Raw genomic sequence first — 27,292 nt, 5'->3', positions numbered from 1 at the left:
AATGGCCAACTCAGCAGTGTTAATAATTGTGCCATCATTAAAAGAAAAAAATGGAAAGTTAAAAAAGAAGTAAAGAAAGCGAAAAAAAAAATAATATGAAAGACAAGTTTTTCAAAATAAATGAGAAACAGAATTTGTATTGATAATTCTCCACACGATAAAATATTTTGCAACTTTTAAAAGGCAAAATAGCCTTTACAAAAGTTGCTGTCAACCAAGGCAGGGGGAGACACTGCCTCAATTGACTCACCGGGGAGATTACCCAGTGCGTGGCTAAGAGAAGCCGGAAGAAGAGCTGAAGATTTGGAACATTTTTACAGGAGCGATTAACCTTTAATTCGGATTTGTGGGTAGCGACATGGCCCTCCATAAGCATTTCATCGAACCATGAGGACCCCCACGTCCCCTTTCCGGCCAGAGCCCTCCAAACCTCGATATATGTTGTTTTTATATATACCGTACAGTAGGGGCATGACCCCCTACGGGCTTATTACGAGTCAAGGGGAAACGGGGCCACAGAAAAGAAGGGAGCCCAGATATGCACTTCAATTTTTAAAATATGAAATACCGTTATAAATGGGAACGTCAATAAAGTAAGGACATTCCATGTAGTGCATCCATTCATTATACTTAAATCGGTACCTTCGCCTAAACAAGGAACCTTTTCAGATCCAAGTTTTTTATTCATCTATTTAAGAAAATAAAACATCATTAAGCATACAAATTCTTGTTCATTTAACTTACACGATTCAAAAGTCATTACTAGCATATTCTTCTGACAGAAACTTCGGAAAGGACACAGACTGCAAATGAAAACGTATTTGGCAGATACATCAATCCCAATAGAGCTTTTGCATCTTTGATAGGTGATTTTCACAGAATGGTCAAAATCCTTTCCTATTGAACAGAAAAGTGTTATCTCGATAAACATAGGTAGAAAACAGATTCATTTCTACTAACAAGTCAATTTTAGGAAGGTGAATTTGGTTTGAAGGGTTAATGAATAAGAATTCAACCAGTCAAGGTAACAAAAAGAAAAAGCACCAACTTCCAAAACTGTTGTCTAGTTCAGAGCCAATTTGAAGCAGATTAACCTTGATATTTTGGATCAAAATAAATAGGAAAACTTTGTTTTCTTCTCAGAAACGCTTACGCCGTTTGCTTTCCTTTCCACATGTTAGTCATAGCCATAGTCATTGCTGTAGCTGGTAATCGTCAATGTTGATGACAGCTTGGCTAATTGTTGGAAAACCCTGAAGCAGGCTGCAAGTTAAAAAGCTATTTTGGTTACAGATATTGTAATGGTACCTTTATGGTGACCCTAGGCACTGGTTCCTTGAGGTACTGCATCACATGATACATCGGTGATTTGCAGATGGAGTGGCTTTACAGTTTCTATTTTTTCACTACATCAACGAAAGCAGGTTTAATTTTCAGTTTATGTGTCCAGGGAATTATAATATGAGGAACTTCCGACATGGGATTTTGGAAGGAGATATGTTTGGAGAATCACAGTAAGGTACAGATAAATTTACCTGAATAATTTGTTTACTTTCAACTCATTTTTCAAGAGGCGAACTTTAGTTTCCGTGTAGGTGGGTCTAAACCATCGCCTCAATAAACACTCAATGATCTCACCGTTGGAATTCCTTACAATCGTATCGTATTGGCTCTAAAGATTTCCCCAAACCTTTACAAGTCGTCATGGCTTGTACCTTTAAAAAATGTTATGTAGGTAATCGTTTTGGTCACTAAACGCAAAGATAAAAAAACTTACTCGGTTTCTGTAGTCTTTACAGCATTATCCACCCAAAACCTCACATCCACTCATTGCATGGGAAAAAACATTCTGTCGGCGTCAGTTGAGAATAAAAACTGTTAGAAACAAACGCCCTTAGCATCGAGGATAATGAAACATCCTTACATTGGGGAAAACAGCGATCTCCAAAACCGTTCGGCGCTCATTTGCCATTCAAGGCTTACTGGCTGACGCATACTATCATTTTGGATGTATTAATGTCAAATCCTTTGGATCCGCTTTTGAATCTGACTTAGACTTAACCTGAATAGACTGTTCTTCAATGCAGTTCTTTATTGCAAAAACTGGTCCTAATGCCCTGTTCATGAATTCCAGAAAGTTATACTCATAAATCAGCACTTTATGACACACATCAATAGCATTACCTCTTAACATTTTAATGAAAGCATAAGGATTCTTCTTCACTGCAACTGGGAAGATAAAATGCTAAATCCTTGGGGTTATCACAAGGATATGATCCTGGCCCAGTTCTGTTCTGGAATTCATCTTCTGGAGGCAAAACTTCCATGTTCTGGATTCAACAAAGAAGAAAAGGTACTTATTTCCATCATTGGTAAAATTACTTTAAACAGGAACAAGTATATGAACCCTTGGTATTCAAAACCCAGCAGTCATCACTTTACATGCTTGTCCTGTCGTCATGGTTGAGGCAGAAATATTGTACAAAGTTCAACGCAAAAAATCAAAAGTTCCTCACCAAAGTAATATTGACAAAAAAAGAAAAAAGAAACAGCATTATTAGTAGACCTACGCCACTTATAATTCCAGAGTTTTCTGGGTTCAGTCCATTACTCTATTATTTACTGAGCTTACGATGCATTTTGAATATTTTAAAAATACTTCCAACAGAAAACACTCTTAGTTTCTAAATGAATTTCAGTGTTAGGACAATAACATCATGCTGTGTTAGATTCCAATGAGCTATGTAAAGACAATAATCTATAGGGGAAAATGATTAACCTTTCTTACAACGACACGGGAACGTTAAAGGACAGTTTTGGCACTTACCAATACAGCAGATTCTCTTGAGTAATTTGTACTCAAAACAGTGTGGATCATAGATGCAACTCTACTTCTCACACAGTTACAGTGAATAGACTTCCACTTATTATTCTGGAATATGATGTAGCTCATAAGTTAAAAGGATGCCTGATACTCTTCACCTCCTAAAGAAACATTTCATAACATTAGATATGAACTTAACAGATAACAGAACATCCAATATTAAACCACTCACCAGATATGGTACAGAAATCCAAATGAAAAGAGAAAAGCTTCATGGCTACCAACATTTACAGTTCCCAATCCAAACCATAGAAATTATCTGGCATGTGAAGAATGAAAGTTTTCTACCAACTGATGCTCGACGATCATTGATCTTTAATCACGTGTCGAATGCTAATACAGATACTACAGTCCCAAGGAAAGATGGTGGGTTATAGCACTAAAAGGTTTTGCAAGTTCCAATCACCGAAAGCTAATATCTACTGCACCCCTAGGGCTCGGCCCCGCGACGATCGGGTACGATTTTGGCCGAACCGCGCGGTTCCTTTTTTTAAAAAGGCCAAACCGGTGCGGTTCGGTTTATCAATTTTTGGGAACCGATCGCACCGCGGTTTCACGGTTTTACCGCGGTTTGTTGAGTCACACCGCGGTTCTTACGGGTCACACCGCGGTTTTAGGAAAACAACAACACCGCGGTTTTAGGAAAAACAACAACACACCGCGGTTTTAGGAAAACCGCGGTGTGACCCGTAGAACCGCGGTGTGACCCGTAAGAACCGTGGTTTTAGACAGTTTACACAACAAGTTTTGCACAGTTTACACAACAGTATAAGTCGTAAATTATTGGAAAACCAGTTGTATTTTTGCCCACATCATTACAACAATTTTCTTAATCATCATTCGTCAATGTTTTCAATATCGAATTCAGTCAGATTGTGTGAACGTGAATCAATTTCGTTGATCAAACCGGCTTTAGGCCTAAACCATGAGCGCAAGCAGATGAGGGCTTCAACAGTCTCGGAATTAAGGCTCATCCTAGCAATTGCAATACAATCTTTTCCAGTGCTGAACGCCCTCTCACTGCCTGCACTAGTGGCTGGAATGCTTAACATATCTCTAGCCATGTTTGATAATTTAGGCCATCTTTTAGACCTTTGGTCCCAGTAACTTAGTATATCGGTCGGATCACAGTTACTGGACTCGGTCTCCTCATTCACATACTGTTTCAATTAATCTGCTTTGATTCAGTAGTTTTTGTGGATATAATAGCAGCTATGAAAGAATGGTCCGTCTTGGATTTTGAACTTCCGTGTTTGGGTTTGGGATCACTATCAATCGTTGTTTCGCTGTCAGCTGGCAAACTATAGGATTTCAGCATAAGATCAATACTAAAAAACGCGATTTACGCTCAACGCGATTTGATTGGTTGATTTGAAATTTCCGCCAAATTTTCAAAAAATTTCAAAATGGTGGCGGTTCGCACCGGTTTGACGAATTCCAAACCGAGAACCGCACCGAAGTAAAAACGGCTAAACCGAACCGACGGTTTGGTGATTTTTGGCCGGCAAACCGCGGTTCGCCCCGATCGAAAACGATCGGGGCCGAGCCCTATGCACCCCCAACCCCCCCTGGATTCCACGCTACTCTGCACTGCTCTAGTGTCAAGAATTGCTATAGAGGCAATTCACCTCGCGGTTTCGCGTGTCAATTGTTTCGATGTCCGCCATTTTCTCTGGTTGTTTATGTCATGTTTTGCGTTGTCTGTATTGGCTGAAAGTGTTATTTCCCAATACAAAGTGGATTTTGTGAATCAGTGTTTAATTTTTTTCAATTTTTTTTTGTGTCAGTTAATTGCTACGTATCTTAGTTAGTATGTGTAGCAATTTCTGTTTCCAGATCACATTTCTTGTATTTTTTAAAAAATCTTTTCTGTAGGGCTGTCAGAAGATAAACGTAAGTATGCAGCAAAACTATTAATAGTAGGTTGTGATTGCCCCTATACAATTCACGAAGAGTATTGGTGCAATGGACTTAGCATCGCAGGAAAAATGCCACTGGTAACCAATCTTGATTTGGTAAATTACCTGCTATGTTCCAAGTCTCCATACATGCATGAAAATTTAAAGGCTTACAAGGGCCTTGAGACCTACAAGAGATTTATCGATGGGGGAATTGGATCATTTTGTGCAATCAGTCTTTTAAACAAAAATTTGTTGATGAAAGCGAAGGTTATTACTCTTCATTTGTTTATTTGTAACATTACTATAACATATAACTTTTTGTTGTCATAACGTATGAATAAATTATACTTCATAATTTGTATTACCTCTTGAACATTTAAAATTACTCTTCTTGACTCTCTATCCATGGCTGACTTAGCGTTAACATACACTTTGTCAAGATTCAGGGATGGGGCCCAGTCTGGGTGTGTTTCTCCAGTGTACTAAAAAGGTTTTCCGTGTGATTTCAAATAGAAGAATTAGATAGACACATTCACTATTAATAAATTTGTCGAGACTTACCTAGAACAAAATGTGCATTACAAACTCTAACGTTATTTGTTTTTGCAACCGGGGCACAACAATATTGAAAACCCATGAAAGCCCTACAGAAAGATTTTTTAAAAATACAAGAAATGTGATCTGGAAACAGAAATTGCTACACATACTAACCAAGATACGTAGCAATTACCTGACACAAAAAAATTTAAAAAATTGAACAATGATTCACAAAATCCACTTTGTATTGGGAAATAACACTTTAGCCAATACAAACAACGCAAAACATGACATAAACAACCGAGAAAATGGCGGACATCGAAACAATTGACACGCGAAACCGCGATGTGAATTGCCTCTATTGCCCCGTAGATAGGAGGTGGCGTAGCTGTGATGATTATGTCGTACGATTTTGTCGATTGTCAAACAATTAAAAATTTGGCCAAAAATAAAAAAGTACGAAGGGTAGAGCCTTTTTTTTTTTGTTTTTTGTAAAACTAACATTGATTTTTAGTTGGAAATCCTAATTTTAGAACAGTAAAACAAATCAATACAAATAAAAAAAAATTAATTTTCAGAAGAAGCTAGCATAATTCTAAATGGCAAATGAGAAAAAAAAAATTATTATTCAAATGAGAGTATGAGAAGGTTCTCGAAGGAAACGCGGCGAAGAGGACCCATCTTCGCCTCTTTCTGAATAAGCTGGCTTGAGTCAACATAGTTCAACGGTAATTAGACTTTTCTCATTTGATCTAAAATGAGTAGTTCAATTAAAAAGCGATGCAAAGTTAAATCTTATAATTGGCAAATTACGTAATCGAGTCGGATTGTATCTGCAGGGATTGTGAACAGTTCAAATTCGTCAACATTAACAGGCGGCGATCGGCTTATGTTCGTTAAATATGACGCAAAAGCTTTGCGAATAAATTCACTGACACGTAAAAATCCTTGTTTAACAAAAAGAGCGGCTAAGAATTGCAAGTGTCAATAAATGTGCAACTGCTCTGGCGGGAGAAACCGTAAATCACGCCGGGTAACTGATGAGCTTAGACGTTCGTAAATTTACGCCTGGTGGCGAACGTTGTCAACTCAACCAAATCATTATCGACGTCCCCAACCACCAAAACCACCTATTTCTTTGATCGCAATTGTTATGCTCTTTACTACTAACCTCCCTCCCCTTCCAGCCTCCACGTAACGGAAATGTGACCAACAAATGCTTTCTCGTCGTTTCACCCAATGGCTGAACGCAGATCGTCTCCTACATGTCCAATGATCATCTTTATAAGTTTCCGATATCAAATTCGTTTAGTGTCCCGAACACAAACCTTCATCGTTCAACAAACCAACTAGCAACTACTCACCTGCAACTAGCGAAATAAAATCAACTTTGTACCGCAGCACATCAACAATCCAAAATTAACGGGTAAGTTGCAGTTGTAATCCGCGAATGGATCTTGAATTTCTTGCGTTCCCTGATTGTTCTATAACTTGTCACCTGTGATAGTTTAAAAGGATAAACGTTAACACTTTTCTATCGTAATTTACAGTCATTAAACATTGAATCCTCATCTACTTCATGAATCTCTGTGGTGGAAAACATCAGTTTAAACAATTGAGTAAATAGCCAAAAATCCGGGGAAACTGATTAGTTCATCTGACGTAAACCTGACGAGCATCTCATTCGTGGATGAGGTGACTGTGAAAAGAGCAGAATCCAATCCTGATTTCTCTAGAAGAAGCCGAGAACTTGTTGTCGGTCCGTCATACACCTGTCAAACACAATTTGATATTACACAGTATTTTTTGGCAGAGAACAACGTTAGATGCGTCCATACACAGACATAGTCAAAACCTTCTTCCGTTTCAACTGTTGGGAAAAACAATCGAATTTTCGTATCAGGTGGTGTAAAAATAGCCCAACGACAGTCTGAAGAATTTGGATACAATGCAGGATAGTTGAGGCTTTTGATTGTTCCAGACAATCCAACAAGATTTTGTTCGCATTCAGTGGTAGATACCTTTTGGGCAGATAGTAAATATTAAAGAAAATTGTTATGCAACATTTTTTAACGTAATTCTATTACACTAGTGACATTCCAGTAAAAGTAGGTTCTATATGCAATCACTGTCGGTGGCCGGAATCGCACCGTTAACTTGCGCGTTATGGAGTGTACCACCATCCTTCTTTGAGAAGAATCTTGTTCATCGTACAACACTTTTCCGGAAGAGCTCCAACCGTCACGTACCTAATTTTGCGATTGACATTTTTTTCCCAGCCGAATGTAAAATTGTAAATAGTTAAATTATTGTTTTTTTTGCATAAGAGAAACGTTTTTGGTATCCGTACAGTTATTTTGGGTTGATTCGTGGATATGGTATAATTTCGCTTCAAGAAAATAGCGTATCCATTTTGCCGGGCTTCAACAAACCAAACACAATCGCCAACAAGGTCATCGAAAAAATCTGGCGAGAAAACCTCACCGTTATCGTAGACATAACCCCCACATCCTGTCACCCAATAAAACCTTTTTCTGCATTAATTCTGACTATAGTTTAAAATGTTGGCACATACCTGGAATAAATGGTGTTCCAGTACTCGGCATCTAAAAGGTACAAGTAGAAAAGCAGAAATAAAGCTGGGTGCCATCACCCTCAGTTTGAATCCATAATGAGACTTACACTTGTGTAGAAGACGTCGACGCCATAACTTTGATTGTAGTAATAAGACGGGAATTCCACGTATAAGGTATTAGACGAAGAGCGAAAAGACAGTGGCTTGATAGATCCGCTGTATGACATTAGAAGGGGACTGGTTGAATATGGCCCGTCGTAAACCTGAAAAATAAATAAAAGTTTGAATATATTGGCATAAACTCTCCCTCGACGGAAGTGAAAATCCGTTTACTTATTACGCAAAAAAATCTTGAACTTTTTATTACATTTAAGAAGTGTTCTGTAAGGGTGTTGAATTTGTGGAAAGATAACCACACGGTATGGTTTGCTTGTACTGCAATGGAAACAATTGTTTTTTGCACTGCACTGAGGAAATGTTGCTGTTTGACCGGTACACCAGGAGTTCTTATTAGGGAGGAAAAATGGCCAGAGCTTTCAGTCAGTTGATTGCAATGCCTAGCATAATCTGTGTCCGGGATTTTAAAAAATAGATAACGAAAACATGTTAGATAATTCAGTAATACTTACCACAATCGTAATGCTCATCTGAACCATCAAAACAGTCGTATTTTCCATCGCAGACTTGCTCAGTCGAAATGCATTGGAGTCCACAGCGGAATCCTTTAGCGCACTAAATGGAACAAATGTAAATAGCGCTAGAATGTGGACAATATTTTTCTGAAGGAGAAGTTCTAGAGAAAATGTTACCCTTTTATCGCAGTTCATACGAATGCCTAAATCACAGTCAATATCGGTATCCTCACTACAGATGTAGCGATTACCCCAGCAAGTATGATGGTTTTTGGAATCGCTACTGTTACAATAAAAAGTGGATGTTTCACAATACCACACAAAAGGGTTGTCTGGGAACATTCCTATAAAGTGGACGTAAAGTACAGAGAGGTAATGTAATTATCGAAAATTATTAGCGTAGACTGCATCTTTTCAAAATACTTCTCGCCCATACCATGTTGCGTAGTAAAGATTTCTAAAGAAGACGTTCCACTGGTCCAAGCCTCTGAATATTCGGATGTTAAGTCCACCCTGTAACTTCGACATGCATCCAAACGTTTCCATTCGACAGGACACGTCTGTTGGTTGGACAATGTCAGCGAAAACAAGTGATCATTTTGTTTTCCATCATCATTTTGCAAACAACTGCGAGGGATTTTGACGGATGAGTTTGTATTTGAAACGCTCTGCCCATTATCCTGTTAAACGATTAATGCCTTTATTATAACTGTATAGTTTATAAGACAAAATGCGGTACACCGGAAAACTTTTCAAAATGATGGAACTCATTTGCGGAGCACAACCAGAATTGTCTTGCCATTTCAAAGATAGTGAATCCGAGTGGCTAAATGCTTGGAATTCCAACAACGGGGTAACCTTTTTACCTTCCTACTTGTGGCAAAGAATCATTAGCCTCTTGTTTTTTTTTAGGTATTCTGCGTACGTTACTTCAGGTGGAATAACTATTCTTGTTAGTAGCGGTCTCCCCATTAGGGACTGATAGTTTGGAACCACTTCAACTGTGTACGCCAAGCATCGAATCAGAGCATCCGGTAGTTTAAAATGGCACGAATTTGGTTTTCTAGGAAGTGATGCCTTTACCGACGGTGGAGGAAGAACGATGGAGAAGGAAGCATTTGCCCTTCTTTTCAAACATTTATTCGGTATCTCTAAATATGTCTTGGCTGAATATGACTGATGTTGATTTGATTCTTCGTCGAAAATTCGGATCCAGACTCCCGAACTGAATTTAATGCAATCCGTGGAGATCAATGTCCATTCAATTTGCAGCGAGTTGTTTTTAGCCAAGGTCGCTGTAATATTCCCTGTTGCTAAATATGGCAAAATTTTGTAATCATTAATGATGCACATGCTTACCTGCAGAAAACAATTACAATTACCAGAATAGTTGACGTCTACTAAGTGGGCAAGAGAACATTTGACTCCTCCCTTTAAATAATGGACTGCATTTTTTCCTTGAGTGTCCGCTGCTTCACCTGAAGATTAAAAGAAGAACATTAAAAATCATTTGAGTATTTTCAAGTAAACTTTTTTCTTTTAGACACACAAAAACAATAATCTTAGCGATGCACAATGTACTACTACACGAAGTCGTACCAATTGCTAGTGTCACATTGTTGGCCGGAATATGGACATTGGGGGGTGAAAGAATTGCTCGCAGGGCTGGATCGCTTACAATCATTGAATTAATTGTAACACTTTGTTCATTCTTTTGGCTTGCTAAAACGGTTACAAGACTTCGTATGGCGGCTTCTACAATCTCAAGACGATCGCGCAGTTGTTGACACTCGTCTGGTCCACAACCAGTCGCTTGGTTGTCTTTACCATTCAGTACATTTTCGGCATGTGCCCATACGTATGTGTTGGTGATCAGAAAAGCACAAAATAATAAGTAGATAAGTAATCCCATTTAACTAATTAACTATCTGGATTAAGTTGTTATGAATAGAAGAAAGAAAATTTAAAAAGGACGCAACAGCTCTACGTTCTATTTGAGAAATAAAATTGACACACACTGTCGCTTAGAAACCGCTGATGGGCACTGATCTTCAAATTCTCTATACGCTTTATCACTCAAATAGTAAGCTAAGTTACACTCCTTCTAATTACGCAGTAGAAGGCTAAATAACTACAATCTCGACAGTCAGCAATCGACGACGATTGGCTGCTATGCAAAATGTTTTCTTGACCTAATCCTCCATTTTCAAAACAAAGCAAAAAACTAAAAAGTTGCAAGTGAATAGGTCAAAATGCAACTTAGATAGCATTTCTTTTGATGAAAAATTCACGTTTGATCTCGAATTTCTTCCCTTACTATTCGAGTTCAAGCAAGTGAAGAAAGTGATAAAAAGCAGAACAAAAATGCCTCCCCTCGTGAAATGCAAATTAAAAGTGGGTACATAATCGACGCTTCTCAATAACTCTACCATTTGAATAATCCCACGGCATTTGAACAACAGGGCATAGGCATTTTAAAACAATAAATGTAAAAATGTCTTTACCCACAAGGACATTACAAACTATGTGGATAAAAAATTATTCCGAGAAACCTTGATTAAGATATGAACATATGACAAGCATTAGATTTGCAAGAACACTCACTAGCACACTTGCAAATGCACACACATCATTAGCAATGGCGTTTTAGGAAAATGCTGGCAAGAAAAAGTATTGACGTCATAACAAAACTAATGGAAACATAAATACCATTATCTCAACTCATTTTTGAACAAATATGGCGTTCACAAACAAAAGAAACGATTGAAAGGTTACATCCTAATACCGCACACAGTTTACAGGCAAACGGCACCTTCTCCGCAAAGTGGCCATCGGCCTACTGGGAAATAGGGAATGGGGATGAACTAAAGAAAAACCCTTCCTTATTGCCTTAGGGCCATTTTCACGGCATTGCCAAATTAAGTACTGTAAATAATAGATGATTTTACTTACCCTTCCTCCACGGCTCCACCCGGTCCACCGTTCATTGGTCGCCGTTCCAGTGTCGGCCATCATGTTTTTGAGCAAAAAGCCTGCGAAAAGGGTTTGGGTAACCTTTAAAAAAAAAATTTAAGTCAATGTGTTGAGGTGACTATACTCACAGGCAACCACAGGTGCTGCGGTACCACGGTATTATTGTTATGTTTGATTTGTATGATTAGTATGGAAAAAGCTTTCGCGGGTGAATTCACTCTGCATTGACACGTAAAAAGTATTGCTGAACACTGAAAGCAGATACGTCTAAGAGTCCCGACAGATGTTCCATTCCCCTGGCGGGAGTAACAGTAAATCACTCCGGGGTAGCCGAGAATACGAGTCCGTGAAAGTGCACCTGGTGGCAAGTGTTGGCAACTCGATCCAATGGTTATCGACGTCGCAACCCACCAAATCCCCCTATAAAGTATCGTTCAGACTACAGCTCTTTTCTACGTATAACGTATAACGTATAACGTTAAAAGTTTACGTTTGTACTTCGTAAATTTCGCTGCGTTTTTTACGGAGCCATATTTACGTAAATGTGTTCGTAGACTGTTCAGACTACACTGTCAAATTTACGTAGAGTAGGCTAGATTCTGCGGAGATTCTAGCGTCTGCTGTAGATTTTTGTACCTGTTGTAGCTCTTTGTTATATTTATTGATAAAAGTTCTGAGGACGAAACGTTCTTCTTCTGACCAATTTCTTGAAGACCTAAAATAGAATAAGCAATAAACCAAAATAGTTGCAAAGATTTCATGAAATAATATTTACTTTTTGATTTTCTTTTTTGGTGATTTTTGGGGGCGACTTGAATTTGTTAGGGGAATTCTTTTTGGCAACTTTAGTAGGCCCAATATTTATTTTTAAAATAAAAATTAAAAAATTAATTATTAAATTTACAATTCTACACCTGACATATCTCAGAATGAATAAACAGGAGAAAACCTGAAAAACAAAGAATGTAGACAAGCGTAATAGATTTTGGCTACGTAGCGCGTAGAACGTCCCAAACTTATGTAAAAATGAGATCATCTCTTTTACGTACGTCTTTTGACTTCGTTTTGCTACGTTTTGGTTTCGTTTCGTACTACGTGGCGTTGTGTCTGAACACTCCTCCGTTCCCAGCTACGTAACTCGGGCGTAAACTTATACGTGTCGTAAACGCTCAAGCTGTTCGACGGCTTAAGGGAGACACTGGAGACGAAGATGAGAAACATTATTGGAATTTGATGACGTCAATTCCTCTATTAGGTAGAAGTGGGTGTCTCTCCCCGCTTCTACCCGAAGAGTCCCAAAGTGGACGAAGAAAGTGGACGAAATTGGTCACTGCATAGAGACGGGAATTCAAGGTAAGATTAATTTAGCCATTCCAATTGGGTTGGGAATAGCCCAGTGTCTGGACAGTGAGATACGACCGTGTCTGTGTGACTGACGGTAGCCAGACGTCAGCCGATCTAGTCCCGGTCGTCTTATGGGCGAATGTCCGCTAAAACAGCGGCGAAAGGGGCATGCAGAGACGGGCAGGCCTCTTTCTGAAGCCGGCTTGATTCAACACTAATCAATTCAGCCGCAATCATGCTGTAGGATTCGGCTGAGATTACTGTTCAAGTCACACTATAAAGTCCAGTATCAGCGGATGCTTTGGACGAAGGACACAAGAGCAATTTAGAATAAGGTCAATTAGATAATAAGTTTGCGACCTGAAGTTCGAGTAGGGGGAAAGAGAAAAGGCTTACGTTTCGTAAAGCGCAAGCCTTTTTTCTTTTCCACCCTTTTTTCCCCAAACATTATCGAAACTCTGCGTTGTTCAAACGCGGGTTGAAAAGTGTAGGATCGTATGTCATCACATTTTAATTCTGCAATCTCAGTTTTGAGGATAACAAAATCATTCCAAAACCATCCGAGAGATGGGTAGAAAGGGAAAGGGTTTGAAATTCCAGCGCAGCAACCATCAATAAAAGAACGAACAGGAGTGTAGGGATGAAAATTTGGAACCATTTCCAATTCCAGGAAAAAATAGTCCCAACCAACGAAGGAAAGACAAAGAAAAGGTGGTCAAAGAGGCAGGGAGACCTAAATTCGTTTTCCTATTCCAACTAGTGGCCATTAGATCGCTCATAGACAGCTAAGACGCATTAAGATGTCTCCTTGTCCATCAACGGCCCCACAGATCTAGACAGACAACTTCATATTTTTTAAATAGGAAATGCCATATTATTCCTAAAGCAACTGGGGCTTTCCTGCGGTCCGGCAACCAGAGGAAAAGCGATACCTATTCAACATTAATCGGGAAAAGTATTTTGTGATTGATTTCTATTAAGGATATAGGCATATAGTTGTTACATTCACATAGACACGAATATGAACGTAGCATGTATAGTCATCTTATGTTGTTTGATTAAGTTAATTTAAAAGATAGTTTTTGTAAATATGCATAAAGTTGTGTTAGACGTAAGCCAGAATTGTCTTGTGTGTTCCTCATTCATTAAAATATACTTCTAGTACGAGGTTGTCTTTGATGAACATTTGATATCCATTGTTGGACTGGAACGGTAGTTGGCTGTCCAGGATGATAGAAAGGCAGACGGGCATTAGTTTGAGAAGCCTGTGCAACGAGTCGATTGTTTGATTCAATTTCATCAGCAGGGACGTCCTCTGATACGAAAATTTGGATCAACTGCTGGGCATTGTAAGGGCAAGTCGAATAAGAACGGGCGCAGATTTGATTGCTGGCCCATCCTTGCTGCGAGTAGCCAAACTGAGCAGCCGTGTGATACAATTCCTTCGGAGTGCCTTTATCCTCTTCATTGATCGGGGACGGCGGATAACTATGAGAAGACAAATTTCAAAGAAAATTAAAGATCGATTAAAACAATTTCAAAATTGAATTCACCCAAAAATGTTTTGCAAAAGAACTTCATCTTCCGTAAGACTTTCGCGAGGCTTTTGATACACTTCGCATATCAAACGATGTCCGCACGATTGCTCGTCAAACTGCGCAGCCATGTAAAGGTAAGCGTTTCCATTGGTCCGCGCAGCTTCGAACTCCAGTTGAACATCTTCAAGTGAATCTGCATCCATTGCTTCACCATTCACGCCGACATTTTCTTCTTTAACTTCGCGCTTTCCGCGGATGCCGATGTAACCCCCACTGGATCCGTTGACTCCGTTTCCGAAACCAGAAATGCCGATCCCGAAATCTTTAACTCCGAGGCTTCCGCCAATGATGGGCGATGCGGAAACTAGCGGACTTGAAGTTCCAACTTTACCTGGAGGTGGTGCCCCGTAGACTGGAACACGAGCAGGAACATAATTTTGCATGAGAGATGGGAAATTCGGCTCGTCGTGGTCTTCTTGATTTGCACCGAGTCCAGTTAGTTTAAGAAGAGAACCAGCAAGGCCCAAAATGAAAGTTAAACCTGGTCCTCCTAAAGAGTTTTTTAAGAATCCTCCGAGGAAGAGGAGAGCTAATGAAGCCTTCAATCCAACCAATCCTTTGGCGATGAGCGCAAATTTGATGGCAAGGATGTTGGTGAGCAACAAGGCTTTGCCACCGAGTAAAATCAGAGGGATTTTGAGTAATAATTTACCCAAAACTGCATGGAGCAAGAGTTTCTTTAAGGCCAGCAAGACTAAAGGTTTGCCAAAGAGGAGGGCGAATTTAATTTTGGCTAGAGCCACTAAAAGAAGTGGTTTCAACAGGCCGGCTTTGAGGTCGAGTCCGATTTTTCGCGATGAAATCAAGGCATTTTTAGCTGCGAAGTGTTTGTCGTGCATCTCTTTTAATCCACCAAGTCCCTGCTGGATGAGCTGCTCTAGATTAAAATGGGTAGATGTCTGGAAGATGCCATGACCCGGCTGGAAGTGAAGGGCCGCAGTCAGGCAGACCAGCATAAGAATGGATAAAGCTGAACGCATTTTACTGGAAATCCTGTGAATTAAGCGATGAAATTATTGTCATTTGTGTTTAATTGAATAAGAAATTCGTGGATAATGGAATAAACAATGCAATAGTTCTTACCCTTTCTTTTAGTCGCTTGATGTTTACGTGATGTTTATTAGAAATGATTGAGCTAATAGTTTAAACGTTGGAGCTGTTGAGCTGAACACTTGAGCTGAGGATGAAGCGATGGCAAGTGATAATCTTTTACCAACATTTCGTCTCTATTATATAGCAAAGTAGCCTTTCTGATTTTACCTTGACTACTCTCTTTGCTTTTCAGAGTCGTTTATGCAACTTTTGTTTCCACTTTCTTGTTTTTTAATAGACGGTGGACTGAAGGATAAAACAAAAACATGGCCAACAGTCAACTGCTGCCCATGTTCCACTTGACTATCAGATGACTCGTTTAACTTTCTGGGTACACCATCAAAGAGAAACGAGAAAATGGCGAATAAAATCGGAGCAATTCACTTTCGTCAATCGCTGTAAAATTTGTTTTTCCCCATCCACAAATAACCTCAAGACACACTCTTATGGATAAGCAAGTCAAATATCATATGAATGTGTGTGTACTATTTCATTATGATGGCACCTACGTTGTTGTTCGTGCGGGACGAATACACCTGTGCACTTTACGACCTTGAAAGCCAAAACAAACAATAAATTTTACTATACGGCCGTCAGTTAAAAAGAAAATGTCCGCAGCCTTTCCGATAGAAGGATTGACGTAACTTGATACCCCTTTTGTCATTTAATATTTTACAAGGTTTTTTCATACCCGTATCTGTGAATAATTAAGGCGATTTGGATCACGGCGTGCCTATTCGTGACGTCCCATTATATTGGCAACTGCCAAGGCCAAATTTCATTCAAGTTTATTAGTTTAAATATTTTCAGTTGATTTAACAATTTTTTTTTCTCGGTGATGTTACACGTGGTTTTCTTCACCCCACCTTTCCATAAAATGATCGCCTATCCTTCATACTTACCTGTTGTCTTTGCAATTTACCTTGCAGCTGTGCACGTGTAGGGTAGTGAAACGGAAAATTAGAAGGTCGTCCATGTCATTTTTTCTAAATGCAAATTTAGTTTTTCCAAGGCCTACTTAATGGTTAAGGCCTGTAAACTTGAATGTTCCCCTATGACGGCGAGAGGATTTGCAAAATTCCCTATCCTTTCCCAGTCAAGAGCCAATCAGAAGAAAAAGGAGGCGAAGACTTCGCCGTCTGGCGTTCAAAAATGCCACCTCGTAAGGATGGGAAGGTAGAAAGAAAATGGGGGTTGGGACTAGCGTTTGACGTCTTCAGCCAAACAATGGTAAGCATTTTTGTTATTTAAATTTAAGAAATAGAAAATGCTGTAGAATTTGAGTTTCATTTATTGTTTCAGTGTTCTGGCCCTACGTTCCTTATTGGCTGGATCAAAGGTATTGGTCTTCCTATTTAAACTTAAATGCAACTTTCTCTTGTTAGACAAAATTGGTTTTAAAAATTTTCTCAAAATGACTTCTATGAATGCTTTGTTATTTTCACCAGGACGAGCGATTTCACAGAGAAAAGTGTTACATGTCTCCAGATGGGGCAGAAGGAATTCAACAAGGCCCTTCAACATGAAAGTCGAGCTTGACATCTGTCGAAGGCAGTCCTTTACAAATAGATACACCGTCCACAGCCTTGACACAAACTCAACTGTGGGATAGAAAAGGCCACCACAGTCTGTAAAAACAATAGAGGTAATGTTGTTTATGAGATTTTAAGTTTTGAAATAATATTGAGTAGTGCCTCTCTCTTCTCAGCAATTAAATTGGCTGATCCTGATTGTCCATGCCTGAATTGTCTAAGCAATCGACATTCTTTAATTTATCTTCCGAAAAGTTTATTCTTCGGCATACTACTGGACGTGTTCTTGGCGAAAGAGCTGCTTCATGCGGTGCCGATGGTAGAAGCCGACGGATTGGCAACAGGAGGATTCTGTCTTTGGCCGCATTCATATTTGGAGTGAACGTTGCTGCTTGCTGAATATGTGGAAGAAGACGGCGTTTGTTTGAGTTATTCAGCTCGGGATCTTCATCTGCAAGAAAGAAAAGATGATGCGGTAATATAAATATTCATAGTGAGTTATAAATATAATTTATTTTCAGAAATGGGACCAAAATGGTTGTTATGAACGGGAATGTTGCAAGGAAAAATCAGGAAGAGTAAACGAAGACAGAGAAAATTTCAATTTACTGGCCAAGGGAATGCGATTCTCGTACAGAATTACAAGACCTAGGAAAGTCGTTTGTCGCCAGGTATTAAATCAAAATCTTTTATCGAATTGTACGTTGCATGCGTTAATTTCAGCAATGTTCTCTCTCCTAGATTGTAGCCTTACAGAAGCTTTGCTGGACACAGACATTAGAATTCGTCCAATTTTTACCCATGTCAATTGTGATTGATAGATGAAGAAGTCACGGATTTTATTCGATCTACTTTCCCGTACAGAGATCTGTTCCGAAGGAGATAAAAACATCTCATCAATCGTAGAACGTCCCGGTGATCGTATATAGCTTTACAGTGTTCAGAATGTCTGTTACGTTTATTAACATTTTATTTTTTATTTTTAAATGTAACAATTTTTAATGAGAACAATACATTTTCTGCTTTAAACATATAACAAAATTACGCGTTGGTTTGTTTTTCCACTTGTCGGGTACCGCATCACATTTAAGGCGCATCGAGGAATTACCGTGCATCTAATAGCTTCTAACACCGTTCTTTGATTCCATTCTCAACCCCTAATAACAGTTCCTGCCTTTTTATTTCCGTTTAAGTCGTGAACACACGCTGAAACAAGATTTTGTACATTCGACAGGTTCGAAAATAGAACGAATGATATTTATTTGATTGTTATGCATGTAAAAAATATATCCGTTTCATAACTAATTTCCCTTAATTTTTTGCTTATTTTTTCATTTCATGCCTCAATATTTATTTTTCAACGAGTTCGATTCTGAACGCCAGATGGCGAAGTCTTCGCCTCCCTTTTTCGTCTTATTGGCTCTCACAGGGGCAGGGATAGGAATTCTGGCTACACCTGTCGCCTTCATGGCAGTAGATACATGTTTACAGGCCTTAACCATTAAGTAGGCCTTGGTTTTTCCTGCCCCATCCTTATCTCATTGTCTTAGACTCCGATTGCGTCTTTTATGTCAGTAGTCTGAATTTTCGAAATTCTGTGTCTCTGTGTCTCTCAATCTGTGCGGTGCAGTTAGTGTTAACAGGTACAAGTCCAAGTGTTAATGCTTTGTTAACTGATTTCTAATCTCAAACTTAAACAATTTTCTTTTTATCTTTTTCTCATTACGTTTACGCAATTTATTCGCATTTCAGTGTACGATGTAATTTGACTTGAGCTCACAGTATGGAAGGAAATGTATTTCCGAAGCTGATTCAACACGGTATCGAATAAAAGACAAGAATTATAACCAAACTATCACTAAAATTCATTACCAACATCATGTGTCCACATCGCTATACAATTGGCCAAATTCACGAGATCGGTCAAGTGAGGCTGGAACAATTTAGGAGAATTCGCGTTGGGAGGTAAACCACAATTAAGCCGATAAATTTTTTAAACGCAATTATCTAAAACGGTGCTTTTTTTAATTAGACGAATGTTGTGCATTACAGTCATGGAGTTTCCCAACACCCTGACGAAATCAGTTCATCTTCTACAAAACACACGTGTTAAATTCTGTTTGATTCTGATGACTTGGCGTTACTGCTGGACAATTATTAGGTCAGATCTTTTATTTTCGTTTTATTTTATTAACACTTTTATTTGATAATTGTCGTAGTATGTTAACAGATCACCTAGAGATTATTACATGTCATTTCATGGACTGACAGAAATCAAGAGTAAAATCTATAATCATATTTGAAAGTGAAGCTTAGTTTCAATGGTAATACAGGCAACCTGTGCCTGTAATAATTATTGTCGTGTCACAGGGGCTTGTTCTGTGGGTCTCCTCACTTGCCCTTGATTTTGCTGCGTGACGTGAGGATGTTGTCCATGAGACGGCCCTATAGGCTTCCTTTGCTGGACAGTGGAAATGGTTGGCTGGTGAGGATGATGGAAAGGAAGACGTACGTTTGTTTGAGGAGGCTTCAGGTGGGCAGCAGGTTGGTGATCAGATTCGATTTCGTTTGTTCTAATATCCTCAGTGATGAAGATGTGAATCAGCTGCTGGGCGTTGTACTGACAAGTTGAATAGAACTGGGCGCAAATTTGGTTGTTGGATCGACCCTGATGCGAGGCACCAAGTTGAGCAGCTCTATAATACCATTCCTTTGGAGTATCTTTGTCTTCTTCGTTCAAGGAAGATAGTGGATATCTAGTAGAACAAAAATCTAATTAAACATCTGTCCATTCTCCCACTTTAAGCTGAATGTAATGAAATGCAAGTGATCAATCACCCGAAAATGTCTTGCAGAATGACTTCATCATCTGTGAGGCTTTCTTTTGGCTTCTGGTAGACTTCACACATTAAACGGCGGCCGCACGATTGTTCATCAAACTGCGCGGCCATGTAAAGGTAAGCATTTCCATTGGTGCGTGCTGCTTCGAATTCCAGTTGAATGTCTTCAACCGAATCTTCATCAAACTCTTCATCACTTCCTTCTTCAGTGTCGCGTTTGCCCCGTCTGACTCCGTAATCTGCTCCGTGTCCACTGGCGCTGCTTCCGTAATCTGATCCAAATTGATTGGCACCGTTGATCTCCGAGTACGAAGGAGCGGCTGAGTGTACCGGAGTTGTGGGTGAATATGGAGGAGGAGCGCGGCCACTTTGTGCGAGAGAATAAGATGGACTGTACACGGGCGGAGGCAGGGAGAAGGTAAGTGTAGCTTGGTTCATCATGTTCGTCATTTGCACCGAGTCCTTTAAGTTTCAGAAGAGAACTAGCAAGTCCTAAAGCTAAACCTAATCCTGATCCTCCAATTGCGCCCTTCAGAAATCCACCAAGGAAGAGGAGGGCAAGTGGAGCTTTTAATCCAATCAAACCTTTGGTTACGAGGGCGAATTTAAGGGCCAACACCTTGGCGAGGATGACAGCCTTGCCACCGAGGAGGATCAGAGGAATCTTGAGCAACAGTTTGCCGAGGGCGCCTTTGAGTAACAGTTTTTTAAGTGCCAAAAGGGCGAAAGGTTTGCCGAGCAAAAGAGCGAGTTTAATTTTAGCTAATGCGACTAAAAGTAATGGTTTCAAAAGGATCGCTTTGATGCCCAAACCGAGCTTTCGAGATGAAATTACGTCTGGACCGCTAACATCTTTGGCATGGAGTTCTTCAAGTTCATCGAGTCCCTTCTGAATGAGTCCTTTTAATTCGATATTCGGTGGTTGGTGTACGCCGTTGCTTGGTTGAAAGTGGACAACCGACAGGAGACAAATCAACGTTACAATGGAAAGGATTGAACGCATTTTCCTGTAAGTTGCAATTGGAATTTAGATGATTTTTGTGAGTTTGTGATTAGAACTCTACTATTTTACAAGTTACTTTATTTGGGTGTTTTGTTGAAATGATTTTAGATGAGCACGGATTGTAGAATGTCACTTTGTGTTGGAGGTGCTTTGAGTTGGTCACTTCAGCTGAGGAAGCGATGGAAGCCACTGATACTCTTTGCTGTTCAATCGTCCCGTTTTATAGGAAACTATATAGTCCTTATTTTTTTAGCACCATATCATCACGCATACTCCCCAACGTTTTATTGTCTTTTCTATAAATTCTTTCCACTTTCTTGGTTTAATGGGGACACTGAAGAAAACGCAGGCAGCGCGGAATCAAATCTTGCATTTCACCTGTTTACAAAAAGTCCCGGTTCACGATCCAGACACTATTAAAGAGAAAATGCGCAAAATAGATAAGTATATTGAACCATTTCTTTTTCGTCAATATCCTCGAAATCCATGTTTTTTCTTTAGAAAAAAAAAACGGTTTCTACCTTCGCTGCTAGTGAAAACTAATCATTTGAGGATTCCGGAATAGCCGTGGGGCATAACGAAGAATTATTTTATAGTACGGGTATCTAAATGTTTTATGTGAAACAACAAAGAGGGTAAAGTTTGGAATGCGTAAAGGGTTGAAATTTACCATCGTCTCTTAATGCCATTTGCTTTTTTTATTTAACTTGATGGTCTGTTTTTTAACAGTTGGATTTATGCATTTTTAAGTGTAAAAGAAGAGGATTGTATCGTCGAAGGCCAGTGGTGTTAATAGCTCGTTTTTGTTTTATTCTAAGTTAAACTATTAGCCGGAAAAGTATATCAATTATTGTTAGTCATCTTATTCAATTCCATCAATCGCAGTTTTGATTAAATTACAAAGGACAATTATACATTATTGGTGTATATATTTAGCGAATCATTCTAATTTTATCATTTACATAGTCTATTGATTATCGCCATTTTAAGGATTTCCTTAAGACTACTAGAAGTTGTCAGTCCGCTGTTATGATGGAACTCTCTACTACGTTAATTATTGCATCCGCATAAGTGATTCAACCTAATTCTAGATTCCCCGGAAGAGCTACCTACATCAGTTCTACCTTGATATCAAGAGGAAGTACCCAACATTAGATAAACATCAACTTGTCAAGGAACTCAATGAGTTTGTATGAATCTGTTTATTGCATTCATTCATTATAAGGATCTAATCGTTTTCAATCATAAAATCATCAAGTTTAAAATAAAAAAAAGTGTTAATAGGTCAGCTATGTGAATGAAAACAGATCGGGCTGATCGACAGACCATCTAGTGGAATGTGTAGCGTCTCATCGGGCGACTCAAACAGCCGCTGGTGAAACTAATCTTTGCCGAAGAGGTGCTACAGGAGTCTCTGTGGACCGTCTCGCTTGCTGTTGGGTGGTCTTGATTACGTGTGATTGTTGATTGTGGGCCAACCTGGTAAGAACAGGTGAAACGGATGGCTGGCGTTGATGATAGAACGGCAGACGGACGCTGGTTTGAGGCCGTTGTTGAATGGCTGGACGATGTCCAGTTTCAATGTCGTTTGCGTTATCATCCGCAATAAAGATGCGGATGAGTTGTTCAGCATTGTGAGGGCAAGTTGAATAGAAACGAGCGCAAATTTGGTTATTGGCACGGCCTTGTTGAGAAGCCCCAATTTGGGCTGCTCTGTAATACGATTCTTTAGGGGTGTCTTTATCTTCCTCGTTCAACGGAGACATCGGATAGCTGTAAACAAAAGAAAATCAGTTAGTTTTAGATTATCCGAGCAGAAGAGGGGAAAAAGGATTTACCCGAAAATATTGCGCAAAATTTTCTCGTCTTCCGTCAGACTTTGTTGTGACTTCTGGTAGACTTCGCACATGAGGCGGTGACCGCAAGATTGCTCATCGAATTGGGCGGCCATGTAGAGGTAAGCGTTTCCATTGGTCCGCGCAGCTTCGAATTCAAGACGAAGTTCTTCCGGCGATTCTTCAAAGTTATCCTCTTCGCTATCAAATTCTTCTTCGCTTTCATTTTCTTCTTCAACGTCGCGCTTCTTGCGGCCATTTTCATAACCTCCAGTGAACACACCTGCGTTGTTCTCGTAACCTGTTGTGAAACTGTTTCCGGCAAAGCTTCCGCCGTTGGAATACAAAGGAGCGGGGGCACTATACTCTGGAGCGTAAGAGTAAGGAGAAGGTCCACTACTATAGACAGGAGGAGGTGGAGGAGGAAGGTAAGTGTAACTTGGTTCATCATACTCTTCTTCGTTTGCACCGAGTCCCTTTAGTTTAAGAAGAGAACCAGCAAGACCTAAAGCTAAACCGAATCCTGATCCTCCAATTGCGCCTTTCAGGAATCCACCAAGGAAGAGGAGGGCAAGTGGAGCTTTTAATCCAATCAAACCTTTGGTTACGAGGGCGAATTTAAGGGCCAACACCTTGGCGAGGATGACAGCCTTGCCACCGAGGAGGATCAGAGGAATCTTGAGCAACAGCTTGCCGAGGGCAGCTTTGAGCAATAGTTTTTTAAGGGCCAAAAGGGCGAAAGGTTTGCCAAGCAAAAGAGCGAGTTTGATTTTAGCTAATACGATTAAAAGTAGGGGTTTCAACAGGATTGCTTTGATGCCCAAACCAAATTTGCGGGACTGAATGACGGCTTTGCCAGTAGCATGCTTCTCGTGCAGTGCTTCTAATTCGTGAAATCCTTTATGGATAAGTTCTTTTAATTTAAAGCCGGGTGGATGGTGGACACTGCTCTGACTGGGCTGCAAAGTGATGGCCAGCTGCAGGCAAATCAGCATGAGGATTGATAGTCTGGAACGCATTTTGTGAAAACCTTTGAAAATTGGATGTTGAAGTTTAATGATTAGATTCTTCCACAGCGTTTAAACTTGAATTTGTTAATTGGTTTTACTTTCTAACTTAATAACCTTTTTGATGTCTTCTTTAACAAAGGTAAGGAGCTGTCGAGAAGCACTGAATTTGTGGTTTAGAGTTGAAAATTCACTGAAACAATGGCTGTTGGAGCTTGTGTTTCGATCACCTCAACTGAAGAGGAAGTGTCAACAAGTGATGCCATTTCTCGTTGATGGCGACGCATTTTATAGTGGAAATAGTCCACCGCGTATTCGCATTGATTTCTGATCACACAATCTCTGATTTCTATATGTTGTGTCTTTTATGGAACTTGTTTCCACTTTCTTGATTTTTAGAGGACTGACCAAGAGCTGACACATAAACGAAAACGAATTGTCATAACTGTGCGCAATTTCACTTGTCTGCCAAAATCGCCCGTTTACCTTCCGGACACTATCAAAGAGAAACGATATTCGAACAGCAATTGGATCTCGTCTACTTCCCGAATTCCATCGTTTTCCTTTGTGTTGTTTTGCTTAAAACTTAAGTTAGAACAACGTACCCTTAGAAGTGCTATTTTCCGGCTACTGGTTAATTTGTTTATACGTTTTTCTTTAACGTACACATCCTGTCTAGCGGTAGCTATACGTATCTATGGCTATAGGGTTTGTCAAAGTTAATAATTTGAATCCATCTTTGAGTATAAGGTTAATGATGGCAGTGAAAGTAGGAGTGAAGTTCTGCGTCATTGAATAAAGTTTCTCTACTTTTCGACAAGGGAACGCAAACTTGATGCTAACGTAACAATTGTTTATAAAATATGTTTGACTTCGCTCAACATTTCATAACATTTCTTTTAAATAACCATAAATTCTTATCTCTTACTTAATAATTCAACTTGATTTTGTTATGAGTTGAATGTGACAATCTTTCGATTGCATGTGTTGATGTTTTCAATTTAAAACGTCAAATGATCCGAATCTTTTTTTGCGTGCGATCTTTACAAACATCCCTGGACTTAACTTGCAAACGATCTTATTACTTAATGACACATTTGATCTGTAGGCAAGTGTTAACCCTGAAGCTCAGTGTTCGGAGCATGAAAATGTTTGCTGGAAAGGAGGATATCAATCAAATCTTTGATCCCAGTCCTCCTGCCAAGGCTTTAATTTCTTTCTTCCTAATCGAACGAAGATTCGTTCGGAAAATTTCCTCTTTTCAGGAGTCTTAAAGGTAAAACACATCTTTATTACATTTTTATCAGGAAATGTAGTGCCGAGTAATGCTTCAAAGGAAAACGCAAGGTGTTCACAATGCAATAGAAATAACATAACCTAACTAATGATTTTCCTCCTTTCTCACTTTGTTTGATAAAACACTTAACTTCAAAGATGACCGTGTAAAAGAGAAAGGTAATCCACTCGTTAATTTTATCGTCGTCGATTGAAAGGTATAGACCATTTAGATTCTTAAAATTGTATTGCACATTCTGACATCATAGATGGGATTAAACGAAAATTCTCTATACTAAATGAATTAAATCGAAGAAGCAACGCTAATATCTCAGTGATGTGCGGTGATTAACAGATTGGGGCTGATCGACAGCCCAGGCAGTGGGCCTTGTTCCACTGGCAATTATTCAAGCAGCTGGGGCTGCAACGAATCGCTGCCGGAGTGGTGTAACCGGAGCTGCTACAACGGGCCGCCTAACTGGCCCTGGTGCAGTATTAACTTTGTTGAGCTGCTGTGCCTGGATTGGCCTAGCTGCAGGTTTCCATTGCTGGGCAGGTGAGATTGGCTGACGGTGGTGATAGAATGGAAGACGGGCGCTCGTCTGAGGTGGCTGCAGATGAGCAACAGGGCGGTTGTCATGTTCAACTTCATTGGTTTCAAAATCTTCGGTAACAAAGATGTGGATCAACTGCTCAGTATTGTGCGGACAAGTGGAATAAAAACGAGCGCACATTTGATTGCTGGAACGGCCTTGATGGGACGCGCCAATGTGGGCTGCTCTGTAATAGGCTTCCGTCGGAGTGCCTTTGTCTTCATCCCTCAATGCAGGCAATGGATAACTAAAGAGAAAATAAAAAGGTAATTTACATATGAAATTGATTTAAAAAAAAATGAATTATAATTAAGTACCCGAAAATGTCTTGCAAAATGATTTCGTCTTCAGTTAGGCTTTCTTTTGGCTTCTGGTAGACTTCACACATTAAACGACGGCCGCAGGATTGCTCGTCAAACTGCGCTGCCATGTAAAGGTAAGCGTTTCCATTGGTGCGTGCTGCTTCAAATTCAAGTTTTAGATCATCAGCTGATTCTCCGGAGAAGTCCTCGACACTGTCTTCAAATTCTTCTCCGCTTTCGTTTACGTTGCGCTTCTTACGGCCACCTCCGTAACCTCCTCCGAATCCGGAAATTCCTGATTCGAAATTGTGTCCGCCAAGACTTGCGCCATTGACGTAGGAAGGAGCCGCAGGAGCGCCGTAAGAATAGGGTGTTGGAGCGCGGTATGCAGGTGGAGGAAGAACGTAGGTTTGAACAGGTGGGTAATAATACGAGTCATCGTATTCTTCTTCGCTTGCTCCGTGTCCCTTTAACTTGAGGAGAGAACCAGCAATACCCAATCCTAAACCAGTTCCTTTCAACAGGCCCTTAAGGAAGCCTCCTAGGAAGAGCATGACTAGCGGTGCTTTTAATCCAACCAATCCTTTGGTGATGAGGGCGTATTTGAGAGCCAACATCTTTGCGACCAAGGCTTTACCACCCAACAAGATCAGAGGAATCTTGAGCAACAGCTTGCCCAGCACGGCTTTAAGGAGAAGCTTCTTAAGAGCTAATAAGACGAGTGGTTTGCCAACCAAAAGGGCAAGTTTGATTTTAGCCAAGGCCAGCAAAAGCAACGGTTTGAAGAGGATAGCTTTGAGGCCGATTCCGAATTTCCTCGAAGAAATGACGTCTATCCCGTGTTTGCCGTCATCATATCGCGTCTCGGACAATCCTTTCAGATTGTAGCCCGATGGTTGATGGCTGCTGCTATGGCTCGGTTGAAAGTGGATGGCAGAAAATAGGCACACCAGCATAAGAATTGAAATGGTGGAACGCATTTTTTTTTTTCAGAATCTGCAGGTAAAATGAGTTTCAAATGTTTGTTATAGGTAATAACAACATTAATAATAATATTAGTAATAATAACATTGAACATCTAATAATGTTCAATGTAATTTGCTTCGTACTGGCGTTTAGTAGTTACCTTAACTCGAATCACTCGAAGGAGATGTTGTTTTTCAAAACAGGTAGAAACTGCGAAGAGTTGAAGACGATGAGCTCGGTCACTTCAATCAATGGAGAAATGAAGGCAACTGATACTTTTACTTCATCTTTCGTCGCATTTTATAGGTAACCACACAACCGCCCAGTCTGTTCACGTTTTCCATCATTGAATCGCATACCCCTTCAATTTTTATTGCATTTTCATGTTACAATCTTTTTCCAC

At 39.8% G+C, this 27,292-nt stretch overlaps 5 protein-coding genes and 3 long non-coding RNA genes across 17 annotated transcripts; 3 read left to right on the top strand and 5 right to left on the bottom strand.

The window, feature by feature from the left end:
- Window positions 1–711: 711 nt before the first annotated feature.
- On the bottom strand, window positions 712–11,375 carry LOC116921560. Of its 5 annotated transcripts, XR_006644962.1 has the most exons (23): window positions 10,129–10,577; window positions 9,912–10,007; window positions 9,460–9,842; window positions 9,271–9,399; window positions 8,966–9,209; window positions 8,707–8,873; window positions 8,527–8,629; window positions 8,265–8,464; window positions 8,005–8,160; window positions 7,898–7,928; window positions 7,673–7,833; window positions 7,410–7,571; window positions 7,161–7,343; window positions 6,899–7,094; window positions 6,687–6,820; window positions 3,057–3,229; window positions 2,828–2,985; window positions 2,185–2,330; window positions 1,925–2,117; window positions 1,536–1,849; window positions 1,309–1,406; window positions 961–1,253; window positions 712–897 (listed from the first exon to the last, which is right to left on the bottom strand). XR_006644962.1 is itself a non-coding variant. In XM_045171892.1 (15 exons), the coding sequence occupies exons 1-14, from the start codon at window positions 10,439–10,441 to the stop codon at window positions 6,930–6,932; spliced, it is 2,493 nt and encodes an 830-aa protein (XP_045027827.1). In that variant the 5' UTR covers window positions 10,442–10,577; the 3' UTR covers window positions 6,106–6,820; window positions 6,899–6,929. The 5 variants fall into 5 exon arrangements, 1 of the variants encoding a protein (XP_045027827.1); XR_006644965.1 differs by lacking the exons at window positions 712–897; window positions 961–1,253; window positions 1,309–1,406; window positions 1,536–1,849 and adding an exon at window positions 11,239–11,375 and having other exon boundaries at window positions 2,078–2,117; window positions 10,129–10,350; XR_006644963.1 differs by lacking the exons at window positions 712–897; window positions 961–1,253; window positions 1,309–1,406; window positions 1,536–1,849 and having other exon boundaries at window positions 2,078–2,117; window positions 3,057–3,217.
- Window positions 4,636–5,144, top strand: LOC123471037. The gene is made up of 2 exons (XR_006644966.1): window positions 4,636–4,694; window positions 4,760–5,144. It is a non-coding gene; the product is annotated as an uncharacterized LOC123471037 (long non-coding RNA).
- Window positions 11,376–13,802: 2,427 nt separating the features above from the next.
- On the bottom strand, window positions 13,803–15,687 carry LOC116921582. The gene is made up of 3 exons (XM_032927936.2): window positions 15,528–15,687; window positions 14,400–15,437; window positions 13,803–14,334 (listed from the first exon to the last, which is right to left on the bottom strand). Exons 2-3 carry the CDS (start codon window positions 15,422–15,424, stop codon window positions 13,992–13,994), a joined length of 1,368 nt encoding a protein of 455 aa, XP_032783827.2. The 5' UTR covers window positions 15,425–15,437; window positions 15,528–15,687; the 3' UTR covers window positions 13,803–13,991.
- A 962-nt stretch (window positions 15,688–16,649) lies between these two features.
- LOC123471253 lies at window positions 16,650–18,101 on the top strand. Its single transcript, XR_006645536.1, has 5 exons — window positions 16,650–16,766; window positions 16,839–16,875; window positions 16,985–17,181; window positions 17,245–17,739; window positions 17,810–18,101. It is a non-coding gene; the product is annotated as an uncharacterized LOC123471253 (long non-coding RNA).
- Window positions 18,102–18,378: 277 nt separating this feature from the next.
- LOC116921611 lies at window positions 18,379–21,830 on the top strand. Of its 5 annotated transcripts, none has more exons than XR_004393441.2 (9): window positions 18,380–18,711; window positions 18,821–19,033; window positions 19,101–19,229; window positions 19,299–19,348; window positions 19,402–20,025; window positions 20,118–20,326; window positions 20,444–20,637; window positions 20,702–20,917; window positions 21,020–21,830. It is a non-coding gene; the product is annotated as an uncharacterized LOC116921611 (long non-coding RNA). The 5 variants fall into 5 exon arrangements; XR_004393440.2 differs by having other exon boundaries at window positions 19,299–20,025; window positions 21,020–21,355; window positions 21,413–21,830; XR_004393443.2 differs by having other exon boundaries at window positions 18,381–18,711; window positions 19,299–19,612; window positions 19,924–20,025.
- Window positions 19,238–21,107, bottom strand: LOC116921569. The gene is given in 4 exon segments (XM_032927914.2): window positions 19,238–19,824; window positions 19,907–20,317; window positions 20,319–20,915; window positions 20,988–21,107. Coding segments are annotated over 3 exon segments (1,407 nt in total). The 5' UTR covers window positions 20,912–20,915; window positions 20,988–21,107; the 3' UTR covers window positions 19,238–19,421.
- A 268-nt stretch (window positions 21,831–22,098) lies between the features above and the next one.
- LOC116921575 lies at window positions 22,099–24,029 on the bottom strand. Of its 2 annotated transcripts, none has more exons than XM_032927919.2 (3): window positions 23,871–24,029; window positions 22,750–23,776; window positions 22,099–22,684 (listed from the first exon to the last, which is right to left on the bottom strand). In XM_032927919.2, exons 2-3 carry the CDS (start codon window positions 23,763–23,765, stop codon window positions 22,273–22,275), a joined length of 1,428 nt encoding a protein of 475 aa, XP_032783810.2. In that variant the 5' UTR covers window positions 23,766–23,776; window positions 23,871–24,029; the 3' UTR covers window positions 22,099–22,272. The 2 variants fall into 2 exon arrangements, with proteins under 2 accessions (XP_032783810.2, XP_032783811.2); XM_032927920.2 differs by having other exon boundaries at window positions 23,855–24,021.
- Window positions 24,030–25,256: 1,227 nt separating this feature from the next.
- On the bottom strand, window positions 25,257–27,197 carry LOC116921578. Its single transcript, XM_032927927.2, has 3 exons — window positions 27,050–27,197; window positions 25,939–26,919; window positions 25,257–25,868 (listed from the first exon to the last, which is right to left on the bottom strand). The coding sequence occupies exons 2-3, from the start codon at window positions 26,901–26,903 to the stop codon at window positions 25,436–25,438; spliced, it is 1,398 nt and encodes a 465-aa protein (XP_032783818.2). The 5' UTR covers window positions 26,904–26,919; window positions 27,050–27,197; the 3' UTR covers window positions 25,257–25,435.
- Window positions 27,198–27,292: the final 95 nt, after the last annotated feature.

The sequence above is a fragment of the Daphnia magna genome, linkage group LG4 (genome assembly GCF_020631705.1).
Source record: "Daphnia magna isolate NIES linkage group LG4, ASM2063170v1.1, whole genome shotgun sequence".
Classification (NCBI taxonomy): Eukaryota; Metazoa; Arthropoda; class Branchiopoda; order Diplostraca; family Daphniidae; genus Daphnia; species Daphnia magna.
The sequence above is the reverse complement of the archived record's forward strand: the minus strand, read 5'-3'. Positions and strand labels throughout refer to the sequence as shown.